The sequence below is a fragment of the Scylla paramamosain genome, unplaced genomic scaffold (assembly GCF_035594125.1).
Source record: "Scylla paramamosain isolate STU-SP2022 unplaced genomic scaffold, ASM3559412v1 Contig37, whole genome shotgun sequence".
NCBI lineage: Eukaryota > Metazoa > Arthropoda > Malacostraca > Decapoda > Portunidae > Scylla > Scylla paramamosain.
The window spans coordinates 332,501-355,000 of record NW_026973702.1 but is presented as its reverse complement, the minus strand read 5'-3'; the positions used below and the strand labels follow the sequence as shown (position 1 = coordinate 355,000).

The following is a 22,500-nucleotide window of genomic DNA, read 5'->3' as shown; positions in this document are numbered from 1 at the left end:
GGACAGTGCCTGGCGGAGGGACAGGGCGGGCAGTGTGGGCCTGCAGGGAGGGAGGGAGGGAGGGAGGGAGGGAGGGACAGTGCCTGGCAGAGGGGCAGGGCAGGGAGTGTGGGCCTGCAGGGAGGGAGGGAAGGAGGGAGGGAGGGACAGTGCCTGGCGGAGGGGCAGGGCAGGAAGTGTGGGCCTACAGGGAGGGAGGGAGGGAGGGACAGTGGCTGGCGGAGGGGCAGGGTGTGGTGGACCAGGTGAGGGAGGGTAAGGGTGAGAACGGGTGCGTGAGTGTTGTGACGGGCAGTCCCCTTCCCTCCAGCCACGCGGTGGTGGCACCAGGGCGGGGCGCGACGCCCTGACCCACCTGCAGGGTGGCGGTGACGTTCGGCAGGGCCTGGGCCTGCAGGGAGTGGAGGTAAAGGCTGCCGTCTTCAAGGCTGATCCTTGCGTGCCGAGTCTGTCCCTCCACGTCGTGGACGGCGAAGACAAGGTCAGCCTCCACCAGGCCCCTGGCACGCTGTGTTAGGCTGTGCAGGTCCTCGGCCTGCAGGAAGGAGGAGGCAGTAAGTCAGGCTGGCAGTTTGGAGAAGGGATACAAGATGTACATTTCAAAAGGCAGCAGCAGCAGCAGCAGCAGCAAACCTTTAGGCCTTGAGCAGCCTGCTCAGTGTAAAGGGGGTTTTACATGAGGCAATTCACGGCTGCTTTTAGCCGGGATCGTGCAGCCGGGAGCGAAATACAGCCGCGATTTGCTGAATTGCCGGAGCAGCCGGGAAGCCGGTGTGTGGGCCGCCTTGCCTCCATTTTTCCCGGGTCAAATAAGAGCAACTCTCAATATAAAATTGAAAATAGGAGGAAAGTTGTTGGCTAGTGTTTTAGTAATAACCATTGACTGTCTGCCATTATGTACAATAAATAAATAAAATATTTACATTCATTTATAAAAATTGTGGAAAACAGATGAGCAACTTTGTTTATGTGGTCAGTGAGGCAGCCAGCGCCCCAGCACGAGTCTACCACAGCACCACAGCACCACAGCCTGCCAGGCTATATACACCAGGCACTGAGGCAGCCAGCGGCCCAGCACGTGTGTACCACAGCACCACAGCACCACAACCTGCCAGGCTATATACACCAGGCACTGAGGCAGCCAGCACACCAGCACGTGTGTACCACAGCACCACAGCACCACAGCACCACAACCTGCCAGGCTATATACACCAGGCTAGTTGGGGGGACATGAGGAGGTATTTTGCCGATTTTCCTTGGAATGACTACTGCTTCCGTGTCAGAGACCCGTCTTTGTGCGCTGAGCGCATAACAGAGGTGATAGTGTCTGGCATGGAGGCGTACATTCCTCACTCTTTTTCTCGTCCTAAACCTTCTAAACCTTGGTTTAACACAGCTTGTTCTCGTGCTATACATGATAGAGAGGTGGCCCACAAAAGGTACTTAAGCCTTCCATCACCAGAATCTCATGCACTTTATATTTCTTTCCGGAACCATGCCAAGTCTGTTCTCCAACTAGCCAAGAACTCCTTCATTAACAGAAAATGTCAAAACCTTTCAAGATCTAACTCCCCTCGTGATTTCTGGCATCTAGCCAAAAATATCTCCAATAACTTTGCTTCTTCTTCTTTCCCTCCTCTATTTCAACCAGATGGCACCACTGCTATCACATCTATTTCTAAAGCTGAACTCTTCGCTCAAACCTTTGCCAAAAACTCTACCTTGGACGATTCTGGGCTTGTTCCTCCCTCTCCTCCACCCTCTGACTACTTCATGCCACGTATTAAAATTCTTCGCAATGATGTTTTCCATGCCCTCGCTGGCCTAAACCCTCAAAAGGCTTATGGACCTGATGGGGTCCCTACTATTGTTCTCCGAAACTGTGCCTCCGTGCTTGCACCTTGTCTAGTCAAACTCTTTCAGCTCTGTTTGTCAACATCTTCCTTTCCTTCTTGCTGGAAGTTTGCCTACATTGTCTGTCAACATCTTCCTTTCCTTCTTGCTGGAAGTTTGCCTACATTCAACCTGTTCCTAAAAAGGGTGACCGTTCTAATTCCTTAAACTACCGTCCTATTGCTTTAATTTCCTGCCTATCTAAAGTTTTTGAATCTATCCTCAACAGGAAGATTCTTAAACATCTATCACTTCACAACCTTCTATGTGATCGCCAGTATGGGTTCCGTCAAGGCCGCTCTACTGGTGATCTTCTGGCTTTCCTTACTGAGTCTTGGTCATCCTCTTTTAGAGATTTTGGTGAAACTTTTGCTGTTGCCTTGGACATATCAAAAGCTTTTGATAGAGTCTGGCACAAAGCTTTGATTTCCAAACTACCCTCCTACGGTTTCTATCCTTCTCTCTGTAACTTCATCTCAAGTTTCCTTTCTGACCGTTCTATTGCTGCTGTGGTAGACGGTCACTGTTCTCCTAAATCTATTAACAGTGGTGTTCCTCAGGGTTCTGTCCTGTCACCCACTCTCTTCTTATTATTCATTAATGATCTTCTAAACCAAACTTCTTGTCCTATCCACTCCTACACTGATGATACCACCCTGCACTTTTCCACGTCTTTTCATAGACGTCCAACCCTTCAGGAGGTAAACATATCACGCAGGGAAGCCACAGAACGCTTGACTTCTGATCTTTTTGAAATTTCTGATTGGGGCAGAGCAAACTTGGTATTGTTCAATGTCTCAAAAACTCAATTCCTCCATCTATCAGCTCGACACAACCTTCCAGACAACTATCCCCTCTTCTTCAATGACACTCAACTGTCCCCCTCTTCTACACTGAACATCCTCGGTCTGTCCTTTACTTATAATCTGAACTGGAAACTTCACATCTCATCTCCAGCTAAAACAGCTTCTATGAAGTTAGGTGTTCTGAGACGTCTCCGCCAGTTTTTCTCACCCTCCCAGCTGCTAACTCTGTACAAGGGCCTTATACGTCCATGTATGGAGTATGCTTTACATGTCTGGGGGGTTCCACTCATACTGCTCTTCAAGACAGGGTGGAATCAAAAGCTTTTCGTCTCATCAACCCCTCTCCTCTAACTGACTGTCTTCAGCCTCTCTCTCACCGCCGCAATGTTGCATATCTAGCTGTCTTCTACCGCTATTTTCATGCTAACTGCTCTTCTGATCTTGCTAACTGCATGCCTCCCCTCCTTCCGCGGCCTCGCTGCACAAGACTTTCTTCTTTCTCTCACCCCTATTCTGTCCACTTCTCTAACGCAAGAGTTAACCAGTATTCTCAATCATTCATTCCTTTCTCTGGTAAACTCTAGAACTCCCTGCCTGCTTCTGTATTTCACCTTCCTATGACTTGAATTCCTTCAAGAGGGAGGTTTCAAGACACTTATTCATCAATTTTTGACCACTGCTTTGACCCTTTTATGGGACTGGCATTTCAGTGGGCATTTTTTTTATTGGATTTTTGTTGCCCTTGGCCAGTGTCACTCCTACATAGAAAAAAAAAAAAAAGCTCGTTGGAAGACGACTCCATCTTTGTTGTTTGCGTTGTGATGCAGCGGGCCAGCGGGTCAGCGGCTGCTCTCCACCGTGTGAAGGCTTTCAGCTGACCAGCCGGCTGGAAAAACAGCCCCTTCAAACCCGCCTTAGTACATCAACCCACACTGGCAGGAGAGAGAGAGAGAGAGAGAGAGAGAGAGAGAGAGAGAGAGAGAGAGAGAGAGAGAGAGAGAGAGAGAGAGAGGCTGCGGAAAGAGAGAGCAACAAGGAGAGAGAAAGAGCCGTGAGCCGCACAGCTAGAGCAGCGCCGGGCAGCAGTGACACTTGGGGCCTGCCACACTCACCGTCAGGGAGGGCGCCAGTAGGGCCTGCAGCCTATCCGCGATGGAGGAGGCCTCGGCCAAGGCTGCTGGGAGGCTGGAGTCCCCCGAGGCTGCAGCAGCAGTGCCCACTGCCTCCAGGGCTGCCTGTGTGGCAGCAGCGGCAGTGGTGGCAGCCTGCAGGGCTGCGCGCGATGCCTGTGCCACCTGAAACACAACGCGGCAGTGAGGCGGTGTGTGTGTGTGTGTGTGTGTGTGTGTGTGTGTAGGGTACCGTGCAAATGGAGGGACGTGTGGTGGAGGCGTGGCCTGAGGTTAATGATCTAGGCAGGAGTGTTAATAATGGTGGTTTGAAGTAAGTGTTTGTAATTAGTTTAATACTGTGTACCACTGTGTAACTCAACAAGTGACTGATGAAGTGTTGACGCGCTACTTGGAGTTTAATGCTTTAACATTGTTGTGGAGTAAAGCACATGTTTGGGACTACAAACACTGTGTTGTATGTGAGTGTTGTATGCACAGCTTGAGGTGTGCTCAATAAACTCACTCACTCACTGACCGTGGCCAGAGGAGTGACCTGCAAGCACAACAAGTGTGAGGCCACACCCACCTTGGTGACGGTGGTGACGGCGTGAACGTCGGGAAACACTCCCAGACACTCCCCTGTCTGACTGTCCTTCTCCACCAGAAGGTCTGTGTCCTCAATGACCTCGTAAGCTTCCTGCCGTGTTGCGGCCGTGCGCAGCGACTGTAGCGCGGCGTGCAGCTGCTGCTCCTTCTGCTGCACCTCCTCCTGCCTGCCCTCCACCCGGAACTCCTCGCGGCGCACCGCCTCCCGGGCACTCTTGCTCTGGTCCACCAGCGTCTGCAGCTCGTCTTGCAGCCGCTGCTGGCGACTGCTCCAGCCACCGAGGGTTGTCAGGTACTCGGCCAGCTGGCTCTGCTCCTCCTGGCAGGAGCGGATGGCAGCCAGGACCTTCGCCTCTTGCTCCTGCAGCAGGGACTGTGCCCTCTTGCTGAGTCCCGTTGTCGCCTTTGGTGCAGGCCGTGTCACTGGTGGGGCTGCCTGCTTCCCTGGCTCGGCTGGCAGAGAGGCCAGTCTTCTCAGTCTCCTGATAAAGCCCTCCGTAATATAGGAGATGAGGAACTGGCCCGCCTCGGGCACGGCGTGACTCACCCGGCAGGTGGGGCACGTGACGGCACCCTGCTGCTTCAGTCCGTCAATGCACGGCGAGCACACTGCATGGCCACAGGGCAGAGTGCGTGGCCGCCTGAGGGTGTCGTCAAAGGTGTTGAGGCACACTGGACAGTCCTCCACGTTGTCATCCTGCAACAAAGAGGCGGCGTGAGGGACACACTCCACCCAGCTCAGCACGCTCTCCACATCAAACACCTCATGCTGCTGCTGCTGCTGCTGCTGCTGCTGCTGTCAATCTTTCCTCCACCATTAACCCCTCACCTTCATGTTTTCCCCCTCATTCACAACCACTCATTTAATATATATATATATATATATATATATATATATATATATATATATATATATATATATATATATATATATATATATATATATATATATATATATATATATATATATATATATATATATATATATATATATATATATATATATATATATATATATATATATATATATATATATATATATATATAATTCCAATACTGCTGGGGACAACACTCACCATGGCTCAAACTGCCTTCTGTGTTGCTGGCCTTCCTTCAGGCTGCCTGCCTCTGTGTTGCTGGCCTTCCTTCAGGCTGCCTGCCTCTGTGTTGCTGCCCTTCCTTCAGGCTGCCTGCCTCTGTGTTGCTGGCCTTCCTTCAGGCTGCCTGCCTCTGTGTTGCTGGCCTTCCTTCAGGCTGCCTGCCTCTGTGTTGCTGGCCTTCCTTCAGGCTGCCTGCCTCTGTGTTGCTGGCCTTCCTTCAGGCTGCCTGCCTCTGTGTTGCTGGCCTTACTTTTGGCTGCCTGCCTCTGTGTTGCTGGCCTTCCTTCAGGTTGCCTGCCTCTGTGTTGCTGCCACAACGCTGATCACACTCCGCCTCCTTGCTCCTGATTGGATGGAGATGATTCACCAGTTAGTCAAAACATAAGCTCATTTAAAGTTATAGTAAAATAAACCAAAGTAATGGCGAATAAATCTCATAGCAATGGAAGCCGTGTGGGGGCAACAGGTCGCTGTAAAGGTAGGCGCACACTTGTTCGCATCGTACGGACGGCACGCATCGTACTCATCGGATTGTTTTTGGGGTCAGCGCACATTGGTCCGCATCGTACGGACGGCACGCATCGGACGGATCGGATTTTCTGCGCACATTGTCGGCATTGGACCATTCACCACCCGCAGTTGTGAAGCTGAGCTCTCTCTGGAAGGACATACTCCATATTTTTCTAGTGTATAAAGTTGTGAAAATGTTGAACAGTGATAGTGAAGAGGAAGAAATTGTAGTGGTTAGCTGTTTGCTGGCAGAACAAGAAGAACAGAAAGTTAAAAAAAGGAAAACATGGATTCACAACATAAACAGGAAAAGGCTGGAATTTGGAGAAAAATCTAAAAACAGTCAGTGAGTTAATATAACATTATATATTATGTATAAGCAAAGCATAGCTATGCAAACAGAAAAAATAAAATAAATACCGAAGAAGGTTTGCATCCGACCGCGACGGCGCTCTGGCTGCAACTGACGATGGGGTCGCACATTTGCCGGCAAATGCCGTAGAGGCCATCCGCATCGTTCGTACGCATCGGATTGAATGCTCTTTCGGGGATCCTCGTCGGCATTGCCGATGTCCGATGCGTACGACGCGGTCAAATGCGCGCAGACCCATTTGAAATAATGTAAAGAATACTAAAATCCGATGCGTACGATGCGTGCCGTCCGTACGATGCGAACAAGTGTGCGCCTACCTTAAGGCTCTGACACACACGCCAGCATGCACCTTGTTGTTGTGGGAGCGTGTCAAGCCAAGGGTGGTGATGCCGACGTGTGCTTCATGTGGCTCACTCACGAGGATAGACGCTTTAATGAAGAGCCAAAGGAATTAGTATTGAGAGATTATGATGCGGTGAGAGGGGCAGCAGGGGCAGATGAGAAGCAACTTCAACACCTATGTTTCTCCGCGTCACCAGCGCCGCCAGATGATGCCGCCAGAGGTACTACGTGCTCACGCCACCGCCAACAGTCCACAGGTGAGTTAAGACAAGAGTGATAAGATTACTACTCGTATCACACCTGTGGCGGCGGGGAGTTGGGGAAGTGGCCACTGGAAGAATCGCAGTATCTGATAACTTCCATCGCCTCTCATGTCGGGGAAAAGCTGCCACACTGATACCCGAAGCAACTCCCGCCTTGTCTGGCAGCTGACTTTCATGTCACTGCTGAACTGACCGACCATCAACGTGAACAACACAAACATTACTTTTATTCCGCTTTATAGAAGTATTCTTTCCTTAACATTTGAATAACAATTACCTCTCAGATCCGTGATGGGACAAATGCTCCTCACCGAGGTGTGGTCCTCTTATTGATGAGATACTGTCCTGTCTGTTGTGAGTGATGCAACACATATCACTGTCACTGGAGCCGCCACGCTGTAAAGTCGTGCTTCTATGTTGCGCGGTGTTGGTGCGTCCCTAATCTATAAGACTGGCTTTTGTGGGTTCAAGGGAACGCTTTAAGTTTCTATAATTTTTACCTAATTTGTGTCATTTACATATATTTACACTCAGACGATCATATACGACTTCCGACAACAACGAAAATCTACGAAAATAGTTTCATCTCTCTTCAGATAAATACCATTAAATATCTGGAACACTTCACATTACACTTCCGATTCAAATCATTTCACATATTTAATACTCACTGATAAATCACATCCTACACAAACCTGGCAGCTAATATTCAATGAGAAACACATCCCACACTACCCAATCCCTCTCTGTCAATATATAACACCAACATTTTACTGTGACTGCATTGCAACTGTCTGGCACCTTATGCCCATCCTGACCCTCTCTGGTCTGACAGCTCTGTCTAGCTTGTCTCTCTGTCTGTTTCTGTCTATTCCCGTCTCCTACACCTTGTAATATACACGTTATGTTATAGCAACCTTTTGCCCCAACAAGGCTTCCGTTGTTATAACACTTATTTTCCAATATTTCGATCATTTAGTTCATTTTCCTGTAACTTTCAATAAGGTAAATTTTCGAGTAAGTATATTTATTTCCTCATACTTTGATCATACAGTTCATTTTCCTATACTTTCCGCAAGATCCATTTTCAAGTAACTATATTTTTCTTCCCATACTTCGATCATACAGTTTATTTTCCCTTAACTTTCACTAAGGTTCATTCTCGAGTAGCTTTGGTAATCGCATCTTCTAATCAGGAACAAGGAGGCAGCGGTTCCTATGGTGTGCCGGCTGTCCGTGTTGTCCACATCATCTGCTTCCGGTGACCTCTGCTTCCCTCGTATACTAATTCAGTGATGGTCACCTGAGTACCTCTTCTTGTAATCTTGTGCTAATCTCAAGCTTTGTTAGTGTTGTGATGACTCACCGGATTTTGTTGTTCTCCTCGGTGGCCACGTCTCGTCTCTTCTTGCTACCTGTTGTTGTGTTTATCATCTTCCCTCATTTATTCTTTCTACTTTTTATTTCCTTCTTCATTTCTTCATTCTTGTTTCATTCTTCTTTCACCTTACGTGTTTTATTTTGTCTTGTTTCCTGGGTTAAAACAGTAAATATGAGCAATGAGTCCCTAGAAGACTTTTTGAACGACAGCCACGATGATGAACGCTTCCTGCAGCACTCTGGACGTGTCGCTCGCTCTTACCTCAGTGACGACTCTCGCCTCACTCTCGCCTCGTCACCAGATATCTAGGTCTGGGATGCACAAAACAAGGAAATGACGCTTGGTGAGTCTAACCTGAATAAAATTTTCCTAGTGTTTTTAGATGCTGTGTAGGAAATACATGATTTACCAACGCCAAAATGTTGTCTCTGTTTGAGCATAAGTGTGACAGGGATATATTTACCTACATGAGGCCTGACAGGCCGTGACTGAGGGGAAGGCTGAGGGTAGTAAATCGTTCAGCCTGTTAAAGACTGCTATGTCATCTCCTGAAATGCCCTCCCTTAAAGACCCTGGCCAAGACCAGCCAGGGCACAGTCGCTGAGTGGTGGCGGGAGGCGCTGGCCAGTCGCCGCTCAGCATCACGGAGGTCAACCACCACCACCACCACCACCACCACCTCGTTTTCCACTTCCTCCTCTTCTTCCTCCTGCAAGTGTCGTGTCATCCTTTTGTTTATTTACAGTGAAGCCAAGGCTATGACCACATTTTCCGAGTAACCTCTTCAATCACTTCTACTGAAGGTTGCAGGACAGCTGATAAGGGCGTCCTCCCACAGCCTGAAAACAGCTATCATGCTATAGATAACGCTGGCAGGCCTTGAGTCAGGCGGCCAGCAGAAGCAGCAGCAACAGCAACAGCAACAGTAGTAGTAGTAGTAGTAGTAGTAGTAGTAGTAGTAGTAGTAGTAGTAGTAGTTGTTGTTGTTGTAGCAGTAGTGTAACCGGTAATAATTTTTTTAGTTTGTTTCTGTTTCCGCTAATGTGTTCCGTTTTCTATAACTTGTTTTTATCTCTACAGGCTTATGTTGCACTTTCTCAGATAAACTTGTGTGCCCCATTGTGCTTTCTGTCACTCCTGTCACTACATCTGGTAACTTTGCTGTTGTTCTTCATTAGTCATACCTGGTGCAATGCAAAGTTGGGCTGTCTATCCTGTATATGGATGAGTGTGAGGAAATACTGAACTGCCTTTAAGGCACAGGGAAGTGGATAGTTGTATCAACATGAAAATTTTATTGTATGTAAATCTTAATATTGATATGATTATGCCACAGTTTCAGCTCGTATCTGTGAAAAGAAAAAAAGAAAAAATTAAAAACCCTAGAAATAACATGTCATCATCTTAATTAAATAGGCTCAAACAGTTTAAGAGATAGGATAATTTTAAAACTAGGAATTTATAGCCTATTAAATTGTCTACATCATTTACTATCCACTTTTTAAAATTTTTGCATATGTAACCCTTTTAACCCACAGTGAATATGCGGTCAGTTTTTTTGTCAGTTGCAAGTTGTTAATAAAATTAATAATAAATTAAAAAAAGTAATAAAAAAATACTAACATACGTTTATAAAGCAATTCAAGACAAAGAAAACAAGACAAAAATTAAGAAAATCGGATTATAAATAAAATAGATAGAAATTAAAGCACAGTGAGTGGCAAACATTTACGTTTGGAGAAAAACGCCCCTGAAGACTCGTCAGAACCCGCCTGCAGCGTACACGAGATCTTTCTGGAGTTTCTTGTTTCTCATCCTCAATCTTGGTTTCACATTCATCTTGGCATCTTGATTCTTCAAGTATTTGCTCATCAATGTGGTGTGTTCTACTCCAAGAAGTGAATCCAGGCAACTGGGCGGGGTGTTGGCATGCGGTGACGCCTGCGAACTCGACCCCGCTACAACCACATCTTCTTCTATAGAGGGTGGTGTTGTATTTCTTCTTCTTTTCTTTTCTTCTCGAGCCTTCTCTAGCCCTTACCTTCGCTGCTCCACGAATCTCTTCCTCTTTGGCATTTTGCAAAAGCAACAAAATGCTGATGAAAGACGGATGATGCGATGACACATAGGGGTGTGGCGAAGAAGACCTTGCCGGATGTTTTAAGAATAGAAAGGACTCATTAGTGATTGAGCATATCAATGCTCAATCCCTTATTTCTAGTCTGGATGAGGTCAAGCTGCTAATACAGGAAAGAAATATAGATGTTTTATGCATAACTGAAACATGGCTTCTTCCACACACCCCGGATCACCTTATAAATATATCTGATTTTAATGTTTTTAGATGTGATAATGGACGTGGTGCTGGAGCATGTATTTACGTAAGAGACACACTGAAATCTAATGTATTATCTCTTGATATAGTTAGACCACCCGGTATTGAGGATGTGTGGGTAACTGTGCAGTGCCGCAAACTGCCCTCCATTATGGTCGGCTGTATGTATAGACACCCTAAGGCATTAGCTGTGTCCTACGAGTATATAGAAGATGTTTTTAGGTTTTTAATTGTCAAAAAGAAGTCTCTTTTTATTCTCGGTGATTTTAATGATAATATAATTTTAAAAGATAGCAGATTAAATAGACTAATAAAGAATAACAAGCTTGCTCAGATAATAGACAAACCGACTCGCATTACCGCTACCTCGTCAACACTCTTAGATTTAGTTATAACTAATAAACCTGAAATGATCTTAACACACAGTACTGTCCCACAAATTGTTGCAGACCATGATCTTGTCAGCGTGCAAGTAAATATAAGCAAACCCAAACGTAGGCCTGATATTAAGACGTTTCGTCAGCTCGGAAAATACAGTCAAGAAACCTTTTCTACATTATTAGTGCAGAATTCACCAGCCATGAATGAAATGTTTTTAACCGACGATGTCAATGACCAGGTCAGAATTTTTAATGACGTTTTTACTAAAACTTTAAACGCTTGTGCTCCTTTTGTAACAAAAGTAATCCGCAGACCACCTGCACCTTGGATGACTGATGACATCCGACGCGCTATTCTAATCAGGAACAATGTTAGAAGTAAATTTAAAAAATACCGTCACAACGTAACATTGCAAGACGAATACAAGAGAGAGAAAAAGCTGGTCACTGTACTTATAAAAAATGCTATAAATTCCTATTATAATAAGCAATTGCAAACCCAAAGAGGGAACACTGCTAGAACTTGGAAACTCATCAGAGAAATTGTTCCTGATAAGAAAAGCAATACCAAAGTACATCCATATGACGACTGTGAAGATAAAGCAGATGAATTTAATTCGCACTTTGTGAACGTAGGAAAACTTACATATGAAAAAACTCAACAGACTCTACACAATGATAATTATGTATCACCACTTGACACTGACGTTGCTCTTTTCAACACAAATAATTTTAGACCTCAGCCTGTCGACGTGAGTACTGCTATACTTACTGTTAAAGCTTTAAATGATACTAGGTCTGTTGGTTCAGATGGCATACCATTGAAATTTATCCGTGATGCTTTACATGTTGTTGCACAATATTTGACTTGTATTATAAATACGTCCATAGTTACCGGTGTGTTTCCTGACGCCTGGAAGCATGCAATAGTAGTACCAATCTTTAAAAATGGAGATGTTGATAATGTTAGTAATTATCGGCCAATCTCACTTCTCCCAATTTTATCTAAGATACTAGAAAAAATTATTGCAAACCAATTGGCAAATTACTTAGAGGACAAAAAACTTTTATCCAACAGCCAGCATGGTTTCAGGCGTCATCTGTCTACTGAGACAACATTGACAGTGATTACTGATAAAATATATAAAAATATGGACCAGAAAAAAATATCTTTACTTACTCTATGTGATCTGTCTAAAGCATTCGACAGCGTTAATCATAACATTCTGATACAAAAATGTGTTCAGCTCAAAATTGATCCCTTGTGGTTTAGCAGTTACCTGAAAAATAGAACTCAATCAGTACGTGTAAAGAATTCAACATCAAAGAAAAAAAGTATACATTTTGGAGTTCCACAAGGGTCAGTTTTGGGCCCAATTCTATTCAACATCTTTGTCAACGACTTGATTGTAAAGGTTAAAAATTGTCTCGTGGTACAATACGCCGACGACACACAGTTTTTGCACTCCAGCTACACTAATGAACTACCTCGTCTAATCAGGGACACTGAAGCAACCATAAAGTGTATAAAGAATTATTTTCTCACTAATGGTCTAATGTTGAATACAGGTAAAACCCAATGTATCCTCATTGGAAACAGACAACTTCTGGCACAGGTTCCTCCTAATATTGTGATACAAATAGATGGGGACACCATCATCCCAAGTAATTATGTTAAAAATCTAGGTGTGTACATGGACCGTTTTATGCTCTTTGATAAACACACTGATGAAATGAGTAAAAAAGTAGTCGGTTTATTAATGTTTTTAAGCCGTATAAGTAAGAATCTTGACAAACCCTCCAGAATACTTGTAGTGCAGACAATTATACTCAGTTTGATTAACTATTGCATCAGAATATGGGGCACCACAAACTTAACAGTAATAAATAAGACTCAAAAACTACAAAATTTTGCCGCAAAACTAGCTATGGGAGGTGCAAGAAAATTCGATCATGCTTCACCAATAATACAAAAACTTGGGTGGCTAAAAATTATCGAAAAGTATAAACTGGAGACGTGTACCACAGTTTTTAAGATACTAAATGGTTTTCATCCAGATTGGTATAAGAAATTTTTAACTGTTCATGAAACAACAGATAGTTCAACACGACAGCAGAGTTGCTTATTTATACCAAAGACTCGAACAGATACCGGTGCCAGAAGTTTGGATGTGACAGGCCCAAAAATGTAGAACAGTCTGCCTTCTGATGTTACTAGCGCTGTCTCTGTGTCCAGTTTTAAAAGTAGACTCACTCGATATCTTTTAAAATAGTGTTTTTTATATTACTATGTTTTTAGTTTCTACATTTATTCCATTTTATATCATGACTTCAATTTACTTTTCCTATATGAATAGTTCTAATATGTAGACACAACCAACCATATGGTTCTAGGTCAGAGTATAAAATACTACTATACCCAATCGTTCCTCACACTATGTAAAATGAATAACCACTGTTCAAGTGGAAATAAAGTTATTATTATTATTATTATTATTATTATTATTATTACCCTCAATAACAGCTGGGAGCAGCACTGAGGTTGGAAAGGGAAGACGCTCTGTCCCAGAGGAATCAATGATGTGTTACCATATGAGTGAGCAAGTAATTTTCATATGTTTGATTTTTCATGGATTTCTCTCGAATTTTTTCCAAAAAAAAATACCACTGCCTGCGGTCTGAGAGAGTAAATTAACCTTTTACGGGTGAATGGGCGTGTAAACACTTATAATTGAGATACTCAAATGAAATTAACACAGTGTTGCCATATGACTGAGCTAGTGGTTGGTATATTTTTCATTTTTCATGATTTTTCGAGATTTTCCATGTTATTTCGTTGCCCCGCGCCTTAACTCGTAGTAAGGTGTTATTCACGTCACATGACGTGCTCCTGTTGGGTACGCCCACAGGTTTCTCACGTCACATGACGTTTTTCACGTTTTGCACTTGCTTGCTCTGTGTGGGCAATAACTATTCCTGTGGGAGTGTCTGGCATATCACTCGAGCTTTACTTTTCCCAGCAAACACTAATTCTTCATCATTTACTTCCTCGCTTTCAGCATCGCCTTCTCCACTATACACATAACCTTTATCTTTATTGCTATCATCTAGAGCAATGGTTCTCAAACTTTTTTCATGAGCGACCCAATTTGGACATTTCATTCCTTCGCGACCCATGATTGGTTCATATGTGATGAAGTTGTAGAATAAACCAATAAGATCGAAATATTATTATTATTATTAGTTAGTAAATATAGTAAGTAGCATATGAAGCAAGATATTATATAATTTTACACACACACACACACACACACACACACACACACACACACACACACACTACTTACACAAATGATTGCAAACGGCACAACCTCCCTCGCCTGCGGTCGATGGAAAACAGACACCGCGCACGAGCCTGCATGGGCCCACTGCCAGTCCAACATACGCGTTTGATACAGGAGTCATTCCTGTCAGAGACACCATTACGTGGGGCCCAGGAGGAGGAAGGTGGGGGGAAGATGAACATACATAACTAAAGTAATTTGTGGTTAAAGAAGAATAATTCAATTAAGTAACTGAAATACACTGAAACACTGAAAGCATGATAATGTTCCTGTGTCCCTGCGACCCATCAAAATTGATCTCGCGACCCAACTTTGGGTACCCATAGTTTGAGAACCACTGAATTCTAGATTCTAGAGGGTCATCACTATCAGAGCTATCAGAATAATCAACAAATCTTCCATCATATTCGCTGATATTTGAAAAAAACGTCACGTGATATGACAAACCTGTCGGCGTACCCGGCAGGAACACGTAAGAAAATAATCATTATGTGCTAAAAATGTTGCTGGAAAAATAAGAGTGGAAAGTGTATCAACAACGGGGAGTACATCTGGCAACGGCGCGGGAATTCCTGACGTGACTCACCGGTGTTGGGGTTTAAAAATAGTGAACTGCGCATTTCAAAATGTCTTCATTGTTTTACAGAGATGGTTCTGAATTGTTTGGGGTAGGAAAAAAAAAAAATTACTATGTAAAATAATGAAACACGTTACGGGTCGTATTAAACGCTTCCTCGTCCCCTCTCCACAGTTTTCAGGAAGCTCTACTGACAACGCAGTGGTTTTCAAGGACGTTCTAATAATTGTGATAATTTTTAACAAGCAATTCCGTATAATCAGTGAGGAAAACACTTATTGGAATGCGAGTGTTCACCTCTGTGCCATTTGAAAACTGTGTGTGTGAGAGAAGGAAGGGTTTGGTACAAGCCGAATTTCTTGATTAGAGGAACAAATGCATGGCACGCCTTAACGTTCCTCTCTTGAGACAAAAAAAAAAAAAAAGTGAGTAAATAAATAAATAAATAAGATAAATAAATAAAAATAAATAAATAAATAAAGGGGAAATGTAGAGTTAGGGTGAGAGGTCTTGAGTTCCAGACCTCCAGCGTGATCGTAATTGGGTGAATGTACTTGTGAGAGACGGAGATAAATAGATAAATAAATAAAATAAAAATAAAAATCGCGATTGTTGTAGAAAAAGAAGCAAGAAGGGAAGAGTTTTGGTTTGTGTGAGCAGGAAGGGTTAGCTGTGGTGAGTGTGAAGGCAGCTGTAACAAACATGAGGCATTTGTCAACAGAATCTGAATGGTAAGTGTATTGTGGAAGTGTTCAGTGTATGCGTGTATGTAGCCCACGTGTATGACTTTGTTGTATTGTTTGGTGAGCACTGTGGAGTGTTTGGCTTCCCCCGTCCAGTGCAACATCTTGAAAAGGTAAATTATTCATCGTATTCCGTGACTGTGAGTCAGCGGTTCATCAGCGTGTTGCCACGGGCGGGGTGAAGTGGTGGTGTGGTAGCGGGGCGGGGCGGGGTGGCTGGCGGAGCCTAGTGGAGCGAGGGTGGAGGTGATGGGCGAGATGTGGAGTTTGCTTCATTGTGCACTGGAGGGTTTTTTGTACTGGAGTTTGCATCAAGTTAAGGAACACAGCAGTAGCAGTGCTAGTGTGCAATAGGCGCCGGATATATATATATATATATATATATATATATATATATATATATATATATATATATATATATATATATATATATATATATATATATATATATATATATATTCTGCTGTATTACTGAACTTAGCGAGGAATGGTGACATAGACTTACGAGTGTTATATAAGCAAATGCATATTTTCACTATTTAAACATAAGTACACATTTGTCACCTCTCTCTCTCTCTCTCTCTCTCTCTCTCTCTCTCTCTCTCTCTCTCTCTCTCTCTCTCTCTCTCTCTCTAACACGGCATATTTTTTTTTAGTTTTGCGTTTATGATGAGTATTCTATATGTAATAGTATTTCTAATCATAATTTCTTGTAAGTCTCATAATAAGCAATTTAAAACAGGTTGTGAGCAGGATTATGGCGCACACTTGGTAAGTGGCGGCCCTTCACTCAGTTAACACGGTGTAAGGAGGTGTATTGGTGATTTATATACCAAAAACTTGTCTGGCTGTTTTCTTTCCATATGAGCTGATGTAAGGCATGTACCGGTGGGTTTCTGTCTTGTTAAGTAAAGGATTATGTTAGTGCGTAGTGTTTACCTCTTTAGTGCTTCACAAAAAAGTGCCACTCAGCCACAACTCTTATGTAAGTCTTTGTTGTACACCACTGCACAAAACTTATGTCATTTCCCTGTAGATCTTGTTTGTATTTTTATTCCAGTATGCTCAAACCCACGGGTGATTTCTTTCATTGATATGCAGGCCTCACGTACACTTCATTCTTTGTCAGTGTCGTGCTGTATTCGCGGTGATCAGTGAACTGCTGGCTGATGCAGATCTAGTCTTCTCTTGGGGACTTATTGTCTGCATGTTGACAGGCTGGATCAGCAGAGGAGCCGACACCGCACAGCTCGGCGCTCTTCCCCTGTGCCTGAGCAACACTGCGCTGACACGTCTGTCCGATGCAGGGAGGAGACAGCAAGCGAGAGGCGAGGCTGGGCGGAGTGTGGACATGTCAAGCAGTCAGTGTTCTTAACTAGAGTAAATACAATTGAGAAAAGTAATATACGTGGGGAAAAGGTTTTCAGTTCAGGTTTCCCATGAGATGAAAGTAAAAGGCATGTAGAAAGGTTTGGGTAAGCAATTACAGATTCAATTATGGTAGAATGTTTGTGGAAAAGGGAAATTGCTACATGTGAAGTGTCTTGTTGGGGCAATGGAAGTAAGTGAAAGGAAGGAGAGGCTTTGCTGAGTCTAGCCATGTCCGAGTATTACTGTACGTAATTAGGATAGAGTTGTGAGAAGAATTTTTTTTTTATTTTTTATTTCTACTCATATTTCAATAGTTCTAGATATAATACCTTCACATATAGCATGTGACATGGAGGGTGTATTTCACCTGTTAATTTTTAGAGTGATTTTTATATTGTGTACCCTTTACTTTCCGTTTTCTTTCACGGTTAAGGCTGCCTATCGTTCTCTCTTATGATAGACTATGGTATCTCGCCTGGGGTCGATTCACCTCGCAAACTTTGCACATTTTCATTCTTATCTCTGTTATATTTGTGTACTTTAATTCCTAAACTGGGTGTATACCTTGAATGGACACTGCTACTGTGTCATGCGTATAATCACGTTGAAGAAAGTAGCCTATCATGTTTACGGATTCAGGTTTTTTTTTTCCTCTCAAAGTCCACCAGATTTATACATTTAATATGTGAAAGGAGTGGTTGTAACCCCCTTAGAGGGCTGGGGATCCACCTACCATAGTTCCACAACGCAGGGTTACCAAGCAGCCCTTCGCATGAGGCCCCAGAATGCCAGAAACAGCCCTTGTTATGCGAGGAAAAAATATTGAGTGACTTGTGATGTCAGAGTAAAAAATGAATAATGGAGAGGAAAGGAAATATTTTGATCAGCACGTAACAAATGAAATATCTTAACACAGTACAGTTGATAATGAAACACTGGGTCACTGCATGCGAAGCACCACAGAGAGCACCGTTTCTCACATCTTGATCAAGCACCAAATAAACACATGAAACACGAGATGTGAAGACGATAGTAATTGCTAGGACGATTCTAAGTATTACTCATGACCATGGCGAGGTACAAAGCAACCAGCCACCCGCCTGCCTTCATGGCTCCACTATCTGAGAGTGCAACACCTCGGCACACGACCCTCCTGCTGTCTCCCACTGTCTGCCTGCTGTGTGCCTGCGCTTCGCCTTACCTTCGGTGCGCTACACATATCTACGTACACATATCTACGTCCATAAGGTCTATATCTCGCTTCAGAAACTCAGGAAACTCACTCCTACAAAAGCGTGTCCGTCAGCTCCCCTGCGCCACTAACCACCGATGCACTGAGGGAAGCAGCGCCACTCACGCAGTCATCACTCTTAACCTTGGCACCAGACTGAGTGGTGTGTTGGGCCGACACTCAAGGGGATGGCCTCGGCTCCGCGTGTGCTGTCTTTAACCTCAACAGCTCAATGAGGGCTGTCTTGGGAGGCCAGACTGCTTGCGCCATCATTGGTCTTGTGGAGGGCGGTGACGCGGCTGGTGTCAGTACTGCAAGAAATGCCATTTAAAACCCCTATAACTTCCACTACAACCTCCTGTCAGTGATGCAGATATATTGTTAATTTGTCACTGGAACCACAACAGCACCATTAAAAACCCCTATAACTTCCACTACAACATACTGAAATAGTGTTTCTCCTGTCAGTAATGCAGAAATCTGTCACTAGAACCTTAAAAAAACATTCCTACCCCCTCTCTCTCTCTCTCTCTCTCTCTCTCTCTCTCTCTCTCTCTCTCTCTCTCTCTCTCTCTCTCTCGCACACATCCCCCTCTTCGTCTTTTAATGTCCCTAAGTGTTTTTATCTTTAATTCTCTTCATTTCTCTCTTTTTCTCATCTATTTTTATCACCTACCCACTCGCCTCTCACTCTCTCACTCTCTCACACTACCCCTCTCACTCTCAATGTCCCTTCGTTTTCCTATCTTTAATTCTCTTTATTTCTCTCTTTCTTCTCATCTCTTTCTATCATCTACCTACTCCTCTCTCTCTCTCTCTCTCTCTCTCTCTCTCTCTCTCTCTCTCTCTCTCTCTCTCTCTGCAGCCAAGACAAACAAGGAAGGAAAACAATAAGCCTGCAAACCAATTCAGAAGATGGATTGAAAAAACTGCAAGAATGGTAAGTAATAGTAATAGTAATAGTAGTAGTAGTAGTAGTAGTAGTAGGTATTGGGCATGGTAGTGTGTGTGTGTGTGTGTGTGTGTGTGTGTGTGTGTGTGTGACTCACAACACGCAACGAGCCCTTTAGAAAGATGTGTGTTAAGAAGGACGTGCCCCCGGCGGTAAGGAAAGCGTAGCAGAGACTTGGGGGTGCGGAGAGGACGGAGAGGGAGCGAGCCGGGAGAGGAAGCTTTACATTAACGGCTGTGTTATCAATGGCTGGAGGCAACAGGCTTTTAAATGACCCACGGCGAGTGAGCGAGTTGTCTATACCATGGAATGCCAACGGAATTCATACAAAGTTGAAGAAAACTCAAGTGTTGCGAGTGCTGACCAGTATGGTGTTGTGGGAAGTAAAGCCAGCCTGCCAGTGTACGGCTCCCCGGCTACGTATCATGTCTCAGTGAGGTGGCTGGGTGGTGCAGCCGAGGGGCGGGGCGGGGTGGTGTTGTGGTGTGTGTAAAGCGTTGTTAAGCTCACTGGTTCGTGGCGTGGGTGTGAGTGTTGTTGAGCAGGCGTGGCTTCAGTTCAGTAATGTGTCTGGCATCATGTTGTGTTTTGGTGCACACCGCCGAGTTACTCCTTGTTTTTCGAGTGTGTCATTTGCTGCTGTGCAAGAAAGAATGCATCTGGCCATGTAAAGGATGGTTGCATTATCACAGCTGATACGAACCCACGCCTCGGAGCAGCGGTAAAGGAGTTACTTAATCATGTAACGAAAGGTTGTGTTGCTCTGAGCGTTTTGCCGACACTGACAAACGACATTTTGAGAACATTGTGGTCCATGTTGATAGTGATGTTCGAGATGAGAGTAACGCGGATGAACTGCTGACAGGCTATCCCATGAAATATATAAGTGTGTGTGCTGTTAGTTGTAAAGTTTTCTGTTCAGCTTACAGAAAACGAGAGGGATGACTTCGGTAAATGGGAGATGGAAGAGTTTGGCAAGCTGTGGATTGGAAAGGTGATGTCAGTGTCAGAACACGATAATGAGAGGTCACTGCTGGTGAAGATATCAACACTCACTTTAAAAGAGTACTTAACCCAGCGCAGGACAGTCACGATTATGATGTCAGCACACACGTCAGCACCCCAGTGCTAGACAACCCTCCCTGCCCCTGGAGCAAGTCAAGGCTGTGATGTCAGCACACACGTCAGCACCCCAGTGCTAGACAACCCTCCCTGCCCCTGGAGCAAGTCAAGGCTGTGATGTCAGCACACACGTCAGCACCCCAGTGCTAGACAACCCTCCCTGCCCCTGGAGCAAGTCAAGGCTCTGATGTCAGCACACACGTCAGCACCACAGTGCTAGACAACCCTCCCTGCCCCTGGAGCAAGTCAAGGCTCTGATGTCAGCACACACGTCAGCACCCCAGTGCTAGACAACCCTCCCTGCCCCTGGAGCAAGTCAAGGCTGTGAGGCCAGACAATTTGTGGTCAATAAACTTATCTATCTGTGTGTGTGTGTGTGTGTGTGTGTGTTTTCAAGGTGTTTTGGAAAGGATAGGGATGTTTTTGTTATTGTTGTTGTTGTTTGTGATGTTTTTTGCATGTTGTTCTATTTCCTGGGTGTTTTTGGGAGAGATAACTGGGTTACTGATTTTTTAGGGCGGTGTTTCATCTGCAAATATATAGATGGCGCAGCTGGCGTCACTGCAAATATATAGATGGCGCAGCTGGCGTCACTGCAAATATATAGATGGCGCAGCTGGCGTCACTGCAAATATATAGATGGCGCAGCTGGCGTCACTGCAAATATATAGATGGCGCAGCTGGCGTCACTGCAAATATATAGATGGCGCAGCTGGCGTCACTGCAAATATATAGATGGCGCAGCTGGCGTCACTGCAAATATATAGATGGCGCAGCTGGCGTCACTGCAAATAAAGGCATTGCATAAATGGTCTGTCTGGCGCTATAATGCTTCATCAGTGACCAACAAAATAAACACTGTATGTATTATCTTCATCGCTAATCCTTGGTGTTAGTTGTCAGTTGCTGAAATGAACAAGGCCAGCCTCCAGGAAAGTGGTGACTGTGAAGCCGTGTCGGCAGCCATCTTGGAACATTTGTATCGATGTGATGTAATCTTATGTATAGATGTGTGTGGGCGTGTTTAGGCGTGTGTGGGCGTGTGTGTGGAGGTGTGGATACGTACAGGCATGTTTGGGTGTGTGTGGGTGCATGTGGCCTTAAGTGGGCGTCTGTGGGCGTGCATTTCCTTACGTAGGCGTGTGTGGAAGCAAGTATGGTTTTATGTAGTGAGTGGTACTCATCGTCGGCTGGGTAACAGCACTTCACTCGGCACCAGGCGACGTCCCATCCTGTTCACGCTGGCTGATGAGGGACAACGCAGTACCATCCTGGACAACGCCAACCGCTTGAAGACATCTGGTGACAATTACAACAAGATTTATGTCAAGAAGGATGTCCACCCTTGTGTGAGGAGGGAGTGGCGACGATTACGGGAAGCAGAGACGACAGAGAAGGCACGACCAGAGAATGCAGGCTGTGCGGTATGTCTGGATACGAGGGAAGGGAAGCTGTATAGGGATGCAGATGTGATTGATGGCTGGAATCCTCAGTTTTTTTAAACATCACCACAGCATACAAGAAAGATAAGATCAATGTCGTGAACACAGGTGGAGTGCGCACAAAGTTAGAGAAGGCAGATGCACAACAGATGTTACATGATTACGACATAATTTGTATTAATGAAGTTAAAACAGCTATGCCAGTGTCTTTCCCAGGTTATGCGACGTGTAAGAGTAAAGAAGTTGGTGGTGCAGAGCGAGTGGAACAGTTGTATGTATTAACAACTGGTCATCTACTTCAGTATTTGATGTTGACACAAGCACGGGGGATCAAGTTTGGATGCAATTTCGCAATGTTGAGGGTGAACCATTTGCCTTTTGTTACATTCCTCCTTGTGACTCTCCGTATTACTCCCATGGCTTACTTGCCTCTATTCAAGTGAAGGTAAATTCTAGGTACATGCATAAAGGATATTTCATTGTTGGTGACATGAATGCGAGATTTGGGAACAGTGTGAGGCAATTATTGTCATTAACAGAGATACCTGATGTGAGTAATGTCATACCCAGTGATCCACGATGATGTAAACAGTGCTGGTGACAATGCTGAGGTGTTG

General features: G+C 44.4%; 1 protein-coding gene and 1 long non-coding RNA gene across 11 annotated transcripts in view; one reads left to right on the top strand and one right to left on the bottom strand.

Annotated features, from left to right (window-relative positions):
* Positions 1–14,583, bottom strand: part of LOC135097949 (uncharacterized) — a 16,326-nt gene extending 1,743 nt beyond the window's left edge. Inside the window, exons 1-9 of one of the 10 annotated variants that reach the window (XM_064000082.1) lie at positions 14,449–14,568; positions 12,282–12,381; positions 10,119–10,533; positions 8,850–9,735; positions 7,283–8,697; positions 5,494–5,861; positions 4,398–5,114; positions 3,812–3,994; positions 356–535 (exon numbers count right to left, since the gene is read on the bottom strand). In XM_064000082.1, coding sequence (XP_063856152.1) covers positions 356–535; positions 3,812–3,994; positions 4,398–5,114; positions 5,494–5,496 — 1,083 coding nt within the window. In that variant the 5' untranslated portion in view covers positions 5,497–5,861; positions 7,283–8,697; positions 8,850–9,735; ... (1 more) ...; positions 12,282–12,381; positions 14,449–14,568. The other 9 variants (XM_064000080.1, XM_064000083.1, XM_064000085.1 and 6 more) reach the window with 9 other exon arrangements.
* Positions 14,584–15,042: 459 nt separating this feature from the next.
* Positions 15,043–19,058, top strand: LOC135097951 (uncharacterized). The gene is made up of 2 exons (XR_010266374.1): positions 15,043–15,753; positions 16,983–19,058. It is a non-coding gene; the product is annotated as an uncharacterized LOC135097951 (long non-coding RNA).
* The last annotated feature ends 3,442 nt before the right edge of the window (positions 19,059–22,500 follow it).